General features: G+C 40.7%; 1 protein-coding gene across 2 annotated transcripts in view; it reads left to right on the plus strand.

Moving 5' to 3' along the window:
* Nucleotides 1–12,206, plus strand: part of LOC138814499 (serine/threonine-protein kinase SMG1) — a 91,852-nt gene extending 79,646 nt beyond the window's left edge. For both annotated transcript variants that reach the window (XM_070003397.1, XM_070003398.1), the window contains 9 exons: nucleotides 2,588–2,725; nucleotides 5,215–5,367; nucleotides 6,353–6,532; nucleotides 7,169–7,396; nucleotides 8,141–8,352; nucleotides 8,491–8,597; nucleotides 9,536–9,715; nucleotides 9,796–9,902; nucleotides 11,115–12,206. In XM_070003397.1, coding sequence (XP_069859498.1) covers nucleotides 2,588–2,725; nucleotides 5,215–5,367; nucleotides 6,353–6,532; nucleotides 7,169–7,396; nucleotides 8,141–8,352; nucleotides 8,491–8,597; nucleotides 9,536–9,715; nucleotides 9,796–9,902; nucleotides 11,115–11,192 — 1,383 coding nt within the window. In that variant the 3' untranslated portion in view covers nucleotides 11,193–12,206. The remainder of the gene's footprint in view (nucleotides 1–2,587; nucleotides 2,726–5,214; nucleotides 5,368–6,352; nucleotides 6,533–7,168; nucleotides 7,397–8,140; nucleotides 8,353–8,490; nucleotides 8,598–9,535; nucleotides 9,716–9,795; nucleotides 9,903–11,114) is intronic.
* The last annotated feature ends 1,676 nt before the right edge of the window (nucleotides 12,207–13,882 follow it).

A 13,882-nucleotide genomic window follows, 5' to 3' on the forward strand; every position in this document is an offset into this window, starting at 1 on the left:
CCTTTTTGGTGCTAGTCCCGGGGCTTGAGCTCAGGGTCTAAGTGTTGTCTTGGAGTTTTTTTTTTAACTTAAGGCTAACGGTCTGACATTTGAACCACAGCTCTACTGGCTTTTTAGAGGTAATTGGAGATAAGAGTTTCATTGACTTTCTTGCCCTGTTGTTTTTGAACAATGATCCTCAGATCTCAGTTTTCCTGAGTAGCTAGATTACAGGAATGAGCCACCAATGCCCAGTGTTTGTTTTTGTTTTGTTTGCTTTTTGCCATGTATTTCTGAGATATGGTCTCAACTTCCTGCTTGGGCATGCACCTGGGGCGAGGTATGTTAAGCCTAGTATTTTAGGATGTCAGGCATGTTACGCCTGACCTAGCTCTCATTTGAGATGGAGTTTCAGGAACTTTGTTGCTCAGGTTGGTCCCTCACTGTGATCCTCCAAATCTCAACCTTTCTCCTTAGTAGCTAGAATTACAGGCATGAGCTACTGGCATCCAGCTATACTATAATTGTTGGTTGACCCTATTCACTATGTAGACATGTGTCCACCACTGTTAAACATTATAACTAAGGTGATCTCTGTAGTAATTTTAAGTGAATAATCTTCATTTTGGGACCACATTTTAAAAGTTGCTTTTGTCCTTATTTAAAGGCGTCACTAAGACAGCACAGGCTTTGGGGTGAGATGGATTTGGATCCAAGTCACACTTTAGATTTATAAATTTATGTCTGAGTTCCCTGAGTTCTGCTTTCCTTATCTGTGGAAGGAGGACAGTACCTCTTTCATCAGATGACTGTGGGCTTTCTAGGCTGCTAAGCACAGGATAATGGTTGCTTTCTTATTTCTTCCTTTTGAAATAGAAATACAAGTTTGGGTATTGTCAGCAACTGGAAGTATAAGATATCTGAGGACTACAATTTCTAGCTGTGTTTGGCACATCCAGAGGTTACTTTGTATCTAAGTTGTTCCTGGTAGTGGACTTGGTGGCTTCTGCTCAGTGCAGCTGGTGTATTTATTCTTCTTGGCAGGTTTATCGTAGCCATTTTCTTCCTTTGTAAGTTAAACAGTTTATTCCACTTGATTGCATTTATTATGTATCGATTCTCCTACTTGCAGCACATTGTTTTGACTTTGGGATATATTTTAGTAAGTCCAAAAATGATTAATGCCTTGAAGTTTTATGCTTTTGTGAATTTATTTGTTTAAAAATAGGGTAATGGATAAAGTATTTTGTGCCAAGGTGCTTTGAAACTTTAAAAAAAAAATAAAAAAAATAAAAATAGGGTAATGGAAAACATGGTAGAAATCCTTTCAGGTTTTTTTTTTTTTTTTTTTTTTGGGTCCGGTCGTGGGGTCTGAACTCTGGGCCTGGGCACTGTTCCTCAGCTCTTCAGCTCAAGGCTAGCACTCTACCACTTGAGCCACAGCGCCACTTCCGGCTTTTTTCTTTTTGCTTATGTGGTGCTGAGGAATCGAACCCAGGGCCTCATGCATGCAAGGCAAGCGCTCTACCACTGAGCCACCTTCCCAGCCCTCCTTTCAGTTTTAAAATTGGAACACATTTTCTTTTAAGCTCCAAGTACAATATGACTTTTTTGTTTTATGATTCATTTATATGTTTTGGGTTTTTTTTCCCCCTGATTTTTTTCCCCTCATTTTGTTTTGGTATGTTTTTTTTTTTTTTTTTTTTTTTTTTTTTGTTTTGTTTTGTTTTGTTTTGGGTCCAGTTGTGGGGCCTGAACTCTGGGCCTGGGTGCTGTCCCTCAGCTCAAGGCTAGCTCTCTACCACTTGAGCCACAGCGCCACTTCTGGCTTTTTTTCTTTTTGCTTATGTGGTGCTGAGGAATCAAACCCAGGGCCTCAGGCATGCAAGGCAAGCACTCTACCACTGAACCACCTTCCCAGCCCGTTTTGGTATGTATTTAGTGGTGCTAGAATTGAACAAGTGCTGTGTGTGTGCTAAGTGCACATACAGACACAGTTACCTACACACAGTCACCTAACTTCATCCTCAGCCCTGCATCTATTAGAACCCAGATGTTCCTCGGAACTTCTAGATTGGGCTGCAAACATCCATGATGCCTGACCCCTCAGCAGTCTCTTTCTCCCTTGCCTCATGTTTACCTTCTGTGTTTGCAAAGTTTCTCTCTGTGGCTGCTCCAGTTCCGTTTAGTCTCCTACCCAGTGTGTTTCTCCTAACTATAGAGCTGGGGGGGGGGGTAAGGGGAGGGTGTTGTCTTTTGAGGCAGAGCATTGCTAACATGGCTCCTACCTGGGCCTCCTTAGTTAGCCAGGCTTGCAGGTATGGACAGCCATGCCCACAAGATCATGAATCTTGTGGGTATGGGAGGTGGGGTAGAATAATGTACTAGACTTTCACATAGACTAGTGAACATACTCCAAATGACTAGTTAAATGTTGGCGTATAATAATTGAGTTTTTTTTTTTTAAATCAGCCATTCACCTCAGGAAAGTTTCCTCCTGGATGTAATTCTTTTGATGTTACTGTTGTTAGCCTACTGGAGCCCCAACCCCTTGCTACCTCTGGTTTCCTCCTGATATTCTTACACTTTTTCTCCCCCCTTTGGACAGTGGCAACATGAAGATCTGCTCATCAACAGACCTCAAGCCATGTCAGTCACCCCACCCCCTCGGTCTGCAATCCTGACCAGCATGAAGAAGAAGTTGCATACTCTGAGTCAGATTGAAACTTCCATCGCCAATGTTCAGGTGTGTTCTCTTGAGTCTTTTGAGTCTTCTTCCCAGTACACCAGCCCTAATGAGTGGTGTTGCCATGTGTCTGTACATGCCCTTGGTCATGAAGTATATCTGTGCTTGTCCCCTGTGTGCATTGTGTCTGTGCTTGTTATCCCCAGTGTGCAGAGTGCCTGTGCTTCTTCCTGGTGTGCAGGGTGTCTGTGTTTGTTGTCCCCAGTGTTCAGGGTGTCTGTGCTTGTTGTCCCCAGTGTGCACGATGTCTGTGCTTGTTGTCCCTGGTTTGTAGGGTGTCTGTGCTTGTTGACCCCGGTCTGTAGGGTTTCTGTGCTTGTTGTCCCTGGTGTGCAGGGTGTCTTTGCTTGTTGTTCCCGGTGTTGAGTGTCTGTGCTTGTTGACCCTGGTGTGCAGGGTGTCTTTGCTTGTTGTTCCCGGTGTTGAGTGTCTGTGCTTGTTGTCCCTGGTGTGCAGGGTGTCTGGATTTGTCTCTGGTTTACCAACCACGTGAGCATAGAGCACAGTCTCTACATTGTTAGGATTCATTTGACTTTGTTACTTTTTGCCCTCCATGGTAATTGAGCCTTATTACTAAAAATTAGTTTGTGAAGCAGGGGTAGAGAGAAGTAGGCTAGATATTCATGCTTTTAATAAATTTGCTAACTGTGCTTCTACCTTAAGGGAACCTCGGTGATTGAAGAACTTCAGCACTTCTTTGTTAAAATGTGACAATTAAAAATGTTATATCTACTTTATTGTGAAGCTTGAACACAACTCTTGTCTTGTAGATAATGGTGTTTTTTATTTTTGTATTTTTGATGTCCAAGGCAGCAGAACATGTTTCTGAACAATTGCTGACTATATGCCTTCAACTAAAGAGATGAAAGTACTGCATTTTATAAAATAAGTAATCTTGAGGATTATGTGTATTTTGATACGGTACATTCTTATACTTGATGTATTCAGTAGTAATATGACATTGTTTTCTCTTTTTAGTATATAATTACTTAGGTATGTTTCAAATTTTGAAGTGAAACTTTTTTGGAGATGACTTCTTTGAAGATTGAAGTAACTTCTAGAAGCATATTAGTCAGACACAGAAGCTAGGTTCTCAAAAGACTTCCCCTCCTTACCACTGCAGCTCACTGCCTCAGGAGACTGTACAATGTATACCAATTCCCCAGCCCCTTTTTGCTTTGTTTTTCTGATCAAGTCTTTTTGCTTGTGGCCAGTGTTGGGCCATTATCTATGCTTCTCACATAGATGGGATCATAGACTGTGCTATCACACCTAACTAGGCTTTTGAGATGGTCTCCTTGAGGGCGTAGTTGGTTTTGTTTCTATACCTCAGTCTTCCCATCTCCACTAAATGTATGTATGCATCACCACTTCTGGTCCTCAGTTTTTAAAGGTGGGGTTGGGATGGAGTAATTGCTTCCACTCAAAATAGTAAATAATGACATAATTTTGCTTTGTAAAACTTAATTTGGATTTTTAAACTATTATTCATAATTTAATAATAAGTGACAGTCTGATTTTTATCTTTCACCAAGTATAAATGGACTTTTAAAAGAATGGTACATTTAGCTTGGTAAGAATTTGATGTAGCAGGCTTTTAAAAACTATTTTTAAATCCAAGGCCTACCTTGGGCTAAGTAAGCATGCACTCATTCTATCACTGAGTTATACTGCAGCCCCTGTATTGAGGTATTTTGCTTTTTGGCAGTACTGAGGTTGAACCAAGGTCTAAATGCTTGCTAGGCAGGTGCGCTACCATTTAAGCGATGCCTCTATCACTTTCTGATTTTTAAAAAATGTGTTTACTTAGTTGTTTATTACCAGAAGGTATGGTTATTTTTTGAGATAGATCTTACTTTATGTCTAAACTGGCCAGTTCCACAGTCCTACTTTGTTTCTTGCCATTTCTGGATGTCAGGCACACACTACCATGCCTAGCTTTCTCTTTTGACATGGGGGACTTAAAAGTCTGGCTTTGAGCTGTCATCTTTCCCATGTTAGCCTCCTGTGTAGTTGAAATGGCAGGCATGTGCTACCATGTTGAGTTACTGTTTTGAAATGGATGTCTCATAAGAGTTTTTGCTGGGGCTGGCCTGGAACCATGATTCCCTGAATTTCTGCCTCGCAGGTCGCTAGGATTGCATATATGAGTCACTGGTGCCTTGTGGTGCTAGTGATGGAACAAGGTCTCATTCATGCAAGCAGGTATTCTATCACTGAGCTACATCCCTAGACTTATGACTTCTCAAAGATTTCTATTTTAAAATGAAAAATAGCCATCCCTAGCACTTCAAAGAGAAAAGGGAAGGTTGATTCTCCTCTGTACATTTTAAAATAGTAATGTCAAAGTGAGCCAGGTGAGGTGGCATGAACCCTAATCCTGGCAGGAGGATCACACATGCAAGGTTAACCTGAACAATGGTAGTATATGAAATTTTTGAGAGGAAGTAGAGAATGTCAGTATTCAGAGGTTCTGCTGGCTTTTACAGGAGAAACTAGCAGCCCTTGAAGCAAGTATCGAGCAGCGACTCAAGTGGGCAGGCGGTGCCAACCCAGCACTGGCGCCTGTACTGCAGGATTTTGAAGCAACAATAGCTGAAAGAAGGAATCTGGTCCTCAAAGAGAGCCAGAGAGCAAATCAGGTACTGTGGTATATGCATCATCACTGTGCTCAGGTTCAATCAAGGTTGTACAACTACTGGAAGTCAGCCTAAGGCAGAGCCTCTAATCTATAAGCTAGATGGTTACACTTGCCCTGGCTTTGGGCGCATCTCCAAGCCTGTCATTTTCCTAGCTATTTACTGTTTCCCAATGAGGTATTAAGTAAGTGATTCATCCTCTGTTGAAAAATAAACACAATTTTAATTTCCTGTTTGTCTAAAGTTCTATATGCAGCTGAAGTGATCCAGAGATTGTAAATTTTTCCATCTGGCAGTAAAATGCTTTATGCTCCAAAACTTAGTGCTCTGCCAAAAGTTGTGAATGAACTTTGTGGTGATTTTGGGGGTAGGGAGTGGAACAGGAATGACAAATCTCAAAAATGTATTATGAAAATTCTTAGTTACAGAATCAGATTAATATAATCATACAATTATCAACTCCTTATTTATACTCCCTATTTCTCCCCATCCCATGTTTAGTAAAAATACAAAATTCTTGGCCTTCTAGCTAAGATTAAATGTAGTATAATAATTTGTACTTGTTAACACTATTATAGAACATGGCACAGTATTATTTACTAATGCCACTTAAAAATGGGGATGCCAAATATCCAGTTATTATTTCAAAATTATACAAGAGTAGAAACACAGGAACATTCTGGCAGGTAGCCTTCCTGAAATTTGGATCTAACATAAATTTAGCTAAATGGAGTAGTTTTCTGTATAAAAACAAATCATGTAGGAGATGCATTTACCTAATTGTTCTTAAGTGCTTTTGGCAATCTCAGAACTAAAACTGTCAAATTAAAACATATACCTATTTATAGCCTTTTTAAAGATTTGGTCTATAAGCCTAAAGATCTGCACATTTTCAGGGCCTATTCTCATCAGAATTCTGCAGACAGTGGTTTTGTGTCATAACTGCATTCTCCTCCCATCCCTTGTGGTTCTGCCTCTCTTCCCACAGGTCACTTTTCTCTGTAGCAACATCATTCACTTTGAAAGTTTACGAACGAGAACTGCGGAAGCCTTAAACCTGGATGCTGCATTATTTGAACTAATCAAGCGATGCCAGCAAATGTGCTCATTTGCATCACAGTTTAACAGTTCAGTCTCTGAGTTAGAGCTTCGGTTATTACAGAGAGTGGTAAGTCTTAGTGGGAAAGAAATCTTGGTGCTTAAAATGATAAGGTCTTTGTGAAACTGTCAATCTGATAATTCAGTTGACATTTTTTGAGAATGATTAAATCTTACTTTTAGCCTTTAGGAGTGCACCTATTTAACTCTATAGTGAGTGAAAAAGTGAAAAGGAGTTTAGAGTTGCAACCAAAGTACCACAAAGTTTCAAAGGGAGGAGCCAGTAGCAGTGATTTGGATGGCACTGAAGACCAGGGGTTGGAGAAGGATTAAAAGAAGATGCATGCCAGAAAGAAGATTTCTGCCCAGAAATATTAAGTTGATCAGTTTGTAGCTTATAGACTTGTGGGAAGGTTTTAGTTTATGCACTAGGATGCTCTGACTTAAAGAGTTTGGGGACCTGGATATGAAGTATATTTGTCATTACAAATAGATCTTAGCCTTTTAACTACTATACCCTATATGATCTTGCAGAAAGTGAGAGTCTTCTATGAAGACTGTTGAAATTGTTAGGTACTATTTTGTAGGTAATTCATTTACTACCTCACAAGTGAGGGAACTTATATTCCTGTCTTTTGGTGATGGTGGTGACAGAACTCTGTTAAGTGAGGTAAGCTGAATACTCTCACACACTTGTTTTGTGTAGGACACAAGCCTAGACCATCCCATTGGCAGCTCTGAATGGCTCCTGTCAGCACACAAGCAGTTGACACAGGACATGTCTAACCAGAGGGCAGTTCAGACAGAGAAGGAGCAACACATAGAAACAGTCTGTGAAACAATCCAGAATCTGGTGGATAATATCAAGACTGTGCTTACTGGTCATAACCGACAGCTGGGAGATGTCAAACATCTCCTCAAAGCAATGGCGAAGGTAAGACTAACACCATGGCGCCACAGTTCACTCTCTTACTTGGGATCACACCTTGTATTTGCTCATGGGAAAATAGTGGCATTTTGATTTTCAAATCATGTCTTTCAACTTGTTTGCAGCTGAGTTAATTTCTGTTGCCAATAGCCCTGTTTAAGTAGATTGACTCAGTGTTCTTATCCTTTCTTCCTCTCCATACCTTTGCCCCCAAGGCACAGAGTTGACTCCAAAATGAATGAAATACTGTCTCTTTCTCCAACATCTACACAGCCTAGTTAATAAGGAAATTGAGCTTCTAAAAAAGGCTAAATCATTACAAAACAGTAATTTTGGGATGTTTTTACTTGGGATGTGTGTGTGTGGGAACTCTGGACCTGGGCACTGTCCCTGAGTCTTTTTGCTCAAGGATAGTGCTCTACCACTTGAGCCTCTGCCTTGTGTCCAGCTTTTTGATGATTAAGATAAGAAGCTTACCAACTTTCCTGCCTGGGCTGGCTTTGAACTATGATTCTCAGACCTCAGCCTCATGAGTAGCTAGAATTATAGGCATGAGCCACCAGCATCTGGCTTTACTTTGGATTTTTATTCGTTCTAGATGTAACATTCTGTACAAAATAAATAGACCTGTAGTAGGTAGTTTAAACTCACTGGATTTGAAATGTTTTCCCCCTTTCAGTCAATAGGTGGCTGCCTTCAGAATAATTGGTAAGACAGCATTTTTCTTAATGAATACTGTGACATTTACAGGATGAAGAAGCTGCTCTGGCAGATGGTGAAGATGTTCCCTATGAGAACAGTGTCAGGCAGTTCCTGGGTGAATATAAATCATGGCAAGACAACATTCAGACGGTTCTATTTACCTTAGTGCAGGCTATGGGTCAGGTTCGAAGTCAGGAACATGTGGAAATGCTCCAGGAAATCACTCCCACCTTGAAAGAACTGAAAACACAGAGTCAGAGGTAAGAATACCTGTTGGCCAGAACTATTTCTAAAATTAAGTAAACATCTAGAATGCTAATTTGTCTCGTTTTGTTTAGTGTTGCTCATACTTTTGTATGTAGTTATTACTAAAACATTTAATAAATTTTGTATTTCAGTATCTATAATAATTTAGTGAGTTTTGCATCACCCTTAGTCACCGATGCAACAAATGAATGTTCGAGTCCAACAGCATCTGCCACTTGTCAGCCATCCTTTGCTGCAGGTAGGAGAAGATTGCCATTTGTTGATAACAATGTAGATGTGAAATGTTCAATTATATATGAGAGTCTAATATACTTAGATAAAGTCATTACATCTTTAAAGCGTTTCCTTAAATCCTGATATACATTAAGCTCAATAGAATTTTTGGCTTATCTTTAAAATTATGTGATTTAAGTGCTTTTTGAAAAAGAGAAATGTATGAACTTACTGTGTTAGTACATGCCTGTAAACCCCAGCCTAGAGACTGAGGCAGTAAGCTCATGAGATCAGATCAGCCTGTGCTGTGTAGGGAGACCTTGTCTCTCTTTTTTAGATAAAATTTTAAGATATATACTTGTTGAAAATTTGGAAAAATGCTTAATAGAAAAGCTTAGGGGCTGGAGTGTTGGTCCCGTGTCAGAGTGCTTGTCTAAGTACACGGCCTTGATTGCAAAGTTCATTAAAGAAAAGAGAGAGAAACAAAGGTGTAGCTTATTCTAGCTAGGGTAAAAACCACTGCACATGTTTCCTTACTTTTAATTGGATGTGTGTGGAAGTACACAGGATTATTTCACAAATGCAATTGCAGTGCCTGTTCTATTTAATATTGAGTGGATAGCTTTTGTCACTTTTTAAAGATTTACAGCATACTTACTATTACTATTCTATGTCTCTGCCACCTCAGTTTTTTCATTATTGCAGTTAAGATATTGATTTTTTTTTTTGATGCTGCCACAAGCCTAGTGAATAATCATTGGTAGATCATATCTGAACATACCACAGTTTAGGCTGTTTATAGGAAGCCAGTTGCTGTGTCAAGAGATAAGGACTTTTAAGGTTGTAAAATCAAGTTACTTAATTTGATTCAGTTTTGGGTATTTACTGCAGCCACATTGCTTTCTTCTTTGTTCTCCATTTCCTGTTCACATGTAAATTGAGCCACCAACACTTTTTCTATAGCAGTCCGGAGCAACACTGCCCAGAAGACTCAGCCTGATGTCATGTCACAGAATGCTAAAAAGCAGATTCAGAAAAATCTTGCTACATCAGCAGATACTCCACCAAGCACCATCCCAGGAACTGGCAAGAGTGTTGCCTGCAGTCCCAAGAAGGCAGTCAGAGACCCTAAAACTGGGAAAGGTAATTAGTGTGGATGAGGATGCCCTAACATTTCCTTTAGGATTGTGATGGGACTTACATATGTTTTCATTGCTTCACAGCTGTACAAGAGAGAAACTCCTATGCAGTGAGTGTGTGGAAGAGAGTGAAAGCCAAGTTAGAAGGCCGAGATGTCGACCCGAACAGGAGGATGTCAGTTGCTGAGCAGGTGACTTAACTCTTTAAGCCTGAGCTACATATTTTAATGCTGTGGGAAAAGTGTAGATTTAAGGATCCTTCTTATACATTTCCTTGGTGGTTCATCAAGGAAGGTGGCAGGTGCTGGTGGCTATGCTGTAATCACAGCTGCTGAGGAAGCTGAGACCTGGGAAATGTAGATTGAGGCCAGCCAGTCAACCAGCAAAAAATAGACCTGGAGGTGTGACTCAAGTGGGATAGTTCTTACTGAACAAGTACGCCAGACAAGGTCAAGCCCTGATAGTTGCACCTGACAGAGAGAGTGATGACAGACACAGACATGAGGAATGTAGACTCTTGTGTTTTAGATTCACAAGGAACTCAGCGCTGTCATCATTATACTTTGACTTTCCTGTTAGTACTTTCCTTCTTCCTCAGTTCTCTTTGAACCAAATTAAAAGGGGATCCACTCCAGTCTTCTGTGAGACTCATTGGCATTTTTAAGAGTTTGAAACCTGGAGAGGATGTCGCCTTCATTTCTCCAGGAATGTCTTCAAAGCCTCCTGGAGGGTTAGTGGGGGTTTTTCCAGCCAATACACTGACATTTTCTCTTTAGTATTACTTATTACTTTATATGTAAGTTTGAAAATGAGTTAACCTCTAGCAGTTTATTGTGAAAAATCTTAAAACCTATAGAAAAGTATGCCCTAGACTTGGTAGCTCTTAACCTCTGTCCACATTTGCTTCATCATTCTGTGTGATAACATTCAAAGAGCAGGTATGGGCTGAGGAGAACCCCCTTACATCTTTATCTAAAGACACTTTCCCAAGATGTGTGTCTTGCGATGTAGCCTCTCTTCCCTCCATAGAAGCCACCTGTCCTTTGGGTGATTAGAAACTCTTAGGCAACTCCTAGAACTTGTGCACAAACATGTTATTTCAAGTTCTCCATGGAGCCCAGGTACCAGTGGCTCATAGCTGTAATGCTAGCTACTTAGGAGGATGGCGGTTCAAGGCCAGCCTGGGCAGGAAAGTCCTTGAGACTCTTATCTCCAATAAACCCCAGAAAACTGGAAGTGCCACTGTGGCTCAAGAGGTGGAGCACTAGCCTTGAGCTGAAGAGCTGAGGGATAGCACCCAGGTCCAGAGTTCAAGCCCCACAATTAACCCCCTCCCCCCCCCCCCAAAAAAAAAAAAAATCAAGTTCTCCATGGCTTTTAATCTTGTCCACCTCTTTTTACAGGTTGACTATGTCATTAAGGAAGCAACTAATCTAGATAACTTGGCTCAGCTGTATGAAGGTTGGACAGCCTGGGTGTGAATGGCAAGACAGTAGATGAGTCTGGTTAAGCGAGGTCAGACATCCACCAGAATCAACTCAGCCTCAGGCATCCAAAGCCACACAACAGTCGGTGGTGATGCGACTGGGGGCTTACTCTGAGGAAACCTAGGAAATCTCGGTGCACTAGGAAGTGAGTCCTGCAGGACAGCTGCACTCAGGGATACGCCCAACACCGTGGCCTGCAACCCCAGGGTCAAGGGTGAAGAAAGCAAGCTCACCGCCTGAACACGGAGATTGTCTTTCTGCCACCACCGCAGCTGCAAACGTGTCAGGAGGTTAGCTGAGAGAGAAATGGGGATGCCGCAGAGCACAGAGTGATTTGGAACTCCACTCCACCTGACCCTGTGTGTGCAACCCAGGAAAACAAACCCCGCACAGAAACAGAGAAAACTGGGGCCGCGAAGAAATCACAGCCAAGGAAGATTTGATGCATCCAGATTCTGGAGAAATACTTGTTGCTTGGCAACAGTACTGGTTGGGTTGACCAGTAAGTACAAAGAGGCTATGCGACATGAATTTCAGAAATGGACTGAAAATGGAGAGCTGTGTAACAGATACACTACATTGGAAGAACTGACTTCTGAAATGAAGGGAAAAAAAAATCCACCCCACCGATACCTATTCCTTCCCGCCCCTCTCCTCCCTGTTTACCTAATCTAGATTAGACATCTTCCAGATCACTTTTATTTCAATCCTTCTATTTCATATACTTCAGTCTCAATGCTGTTAAGTTACATTTGGAGAGATAAATGAATTTTTCCCAAACCACTGATAACGTGGAAAATTCAAGGATTGTTTAAAGGCGTGATGATCACATACAAAATGTAATTCTGGTTATTTAAGTCATTTCTGTGATTCTATCATGTGCAGTTTCCAGAATTGTCACTGTGCATTCAAAAGTGATGAATCTCCCCGAATTTGATTTAATGTGCACTCCCCTTTCCTTACGGTGTGCATTTTTTGGAGGTCATTAAAATTTTTCCTCTTCTGTGATTGCTGTAGTTTCTTTTATAGATAGTAGCTAATCTGATGTAATCTTTTACCTTTAAACAAAACCAGAATAGAACACCTACCTATTAGAGTTATACATTGTTGATGACAGATTAACAATAAAGTGATGTTCTGGTGGAGATAAAGTGAAATGTTTTTTAATTCAGTTTTCTCATTTGATACTTTTAATTTACAAAGTGTAAAGTTTTGCACTGTGACATGTAAATTAAAAGTGCTTTAGTTTACCTAGCATTTTAGGACATGTACACGAAATGCCAGCAGAAGTGAGAACTACCATCTTTTAAGTTCCATTACTAGTCTGACATTGCTTTACCTACTGTGTGCATAATCTTCCTAGCTTGCTGTTCAGTAATAGAGAATTCATGACCAAGGTTTCTTTCCACCTAGCATCAGATCTTAGTACTGGTTGACATAAACCCTTCATCAAAATAATAAATCCACCCTTTGGGTTGTCAAAAATCACACAGCAACACAAAATTGTTTGGGCACATCTCCCTTGCACTGGAGTTTTGGACAGTAGTCACGTCATGTCCTGCTATCTACTCTTCAGAGGAGGCAAGCTTGGAGGGTACTAAGGAAAGACTCCATGGGCTTGGCATTCCCTGTGTTCTCAGGGCCATTAACCTGTAATCTTTACCCACCAGAGAATGAATTTCAGTTTTCAGTACCTACTTAATACTTCCAAGTCTTGCAAGAAAGTTGGTATATTCTTTAATTCCCCTTTGTCCAGTGGCAAGTTTAAAGAATCCAGGGGACCAAAGTTTATTTTCCTGATTTTGAACTCTCATTTTCACTGTCAAAACAACCTTGCTGGAATAATGACGCCATATTGTATTTTGCAGGCTGCTTGACTTCCTATTCGCTTTTTGGGGTTATTGTACTAGCCACCTGATTACCTCTGCTCTAAAGATTGGTCTTTTGAGCAAATTCTCTGTCACCAGGAGAAAACCCATGCACATTTGTTTGTCCATAGAGATAGCGTTCAGAAATTGCATCTTCCTATGTGGGTAAAGATGAGTGAAATAGGTGAATTTTACTGCCCGTTTTCAGGTATCAGAGGTACCTGGCACCTTATCCAAGCATAAAGAAGACAGCTTTATTTCAAGAAACATGTGCCTCTGGAAAACTATCCATCACTTGTGTTTTAAAATAGTCCCTTAGAGAACACTGTGGCTTGTACAATATGTGTGTAGTTAGTTATAGGGCTCCGTTCACAGAGGACTTCAAAGGGTGTTCTTCACTGCACTCTAGGTAAGACTCTTCCTTTGGTGGGTTTGGTGGCTTCTGCACTGTTGCGCAGAGCCATCCCGTGTGAACTTTGGTAAAAGGCCTTGTCAGACAAGTCAGGGCCGTGTTTGGGGGATTATTTTGTGAAATAATGTAACATTAGAGTGCTATAGTTTTGAAGTCATACGCTTATCTGCAGAATACCATGGAGAACCAGGGATATGTCTTTTGTGTCTATCCCCCTTTCACTCCCCCCTTTTCTCCACCCCTCCACTCTCTTCCAAGATTCAGGGGGTACAGAGTAATTTACAACCTTTTCTTTTCAAAGTACCCTTGGAAATTGGAGTTTTCTCTTAAATGTTGTCTTTAATCGGCTAGACTAGTCTGAATTTTTAGTTGATTGTGGGTTTTTAATAGTGTAGTGGAGCTAT

The sequence above is a fragment of the Dipodomys merriami genome, unplaced genomic scaffold, assembly GCF_024711535.1.
Source record: "Dipodomys merriami isolate MVZ:Mamm:240054 unplaced genomic scaffold, mDipMer1.0.p SCAF_60, whole genome shotgun sequence".
Lineage (NCBI taxonomy): Eukaryota > Metazoa > Chordata > Mammalia > Rodentia > Heteromyidae > Dipodomys > Dipodomys merriami.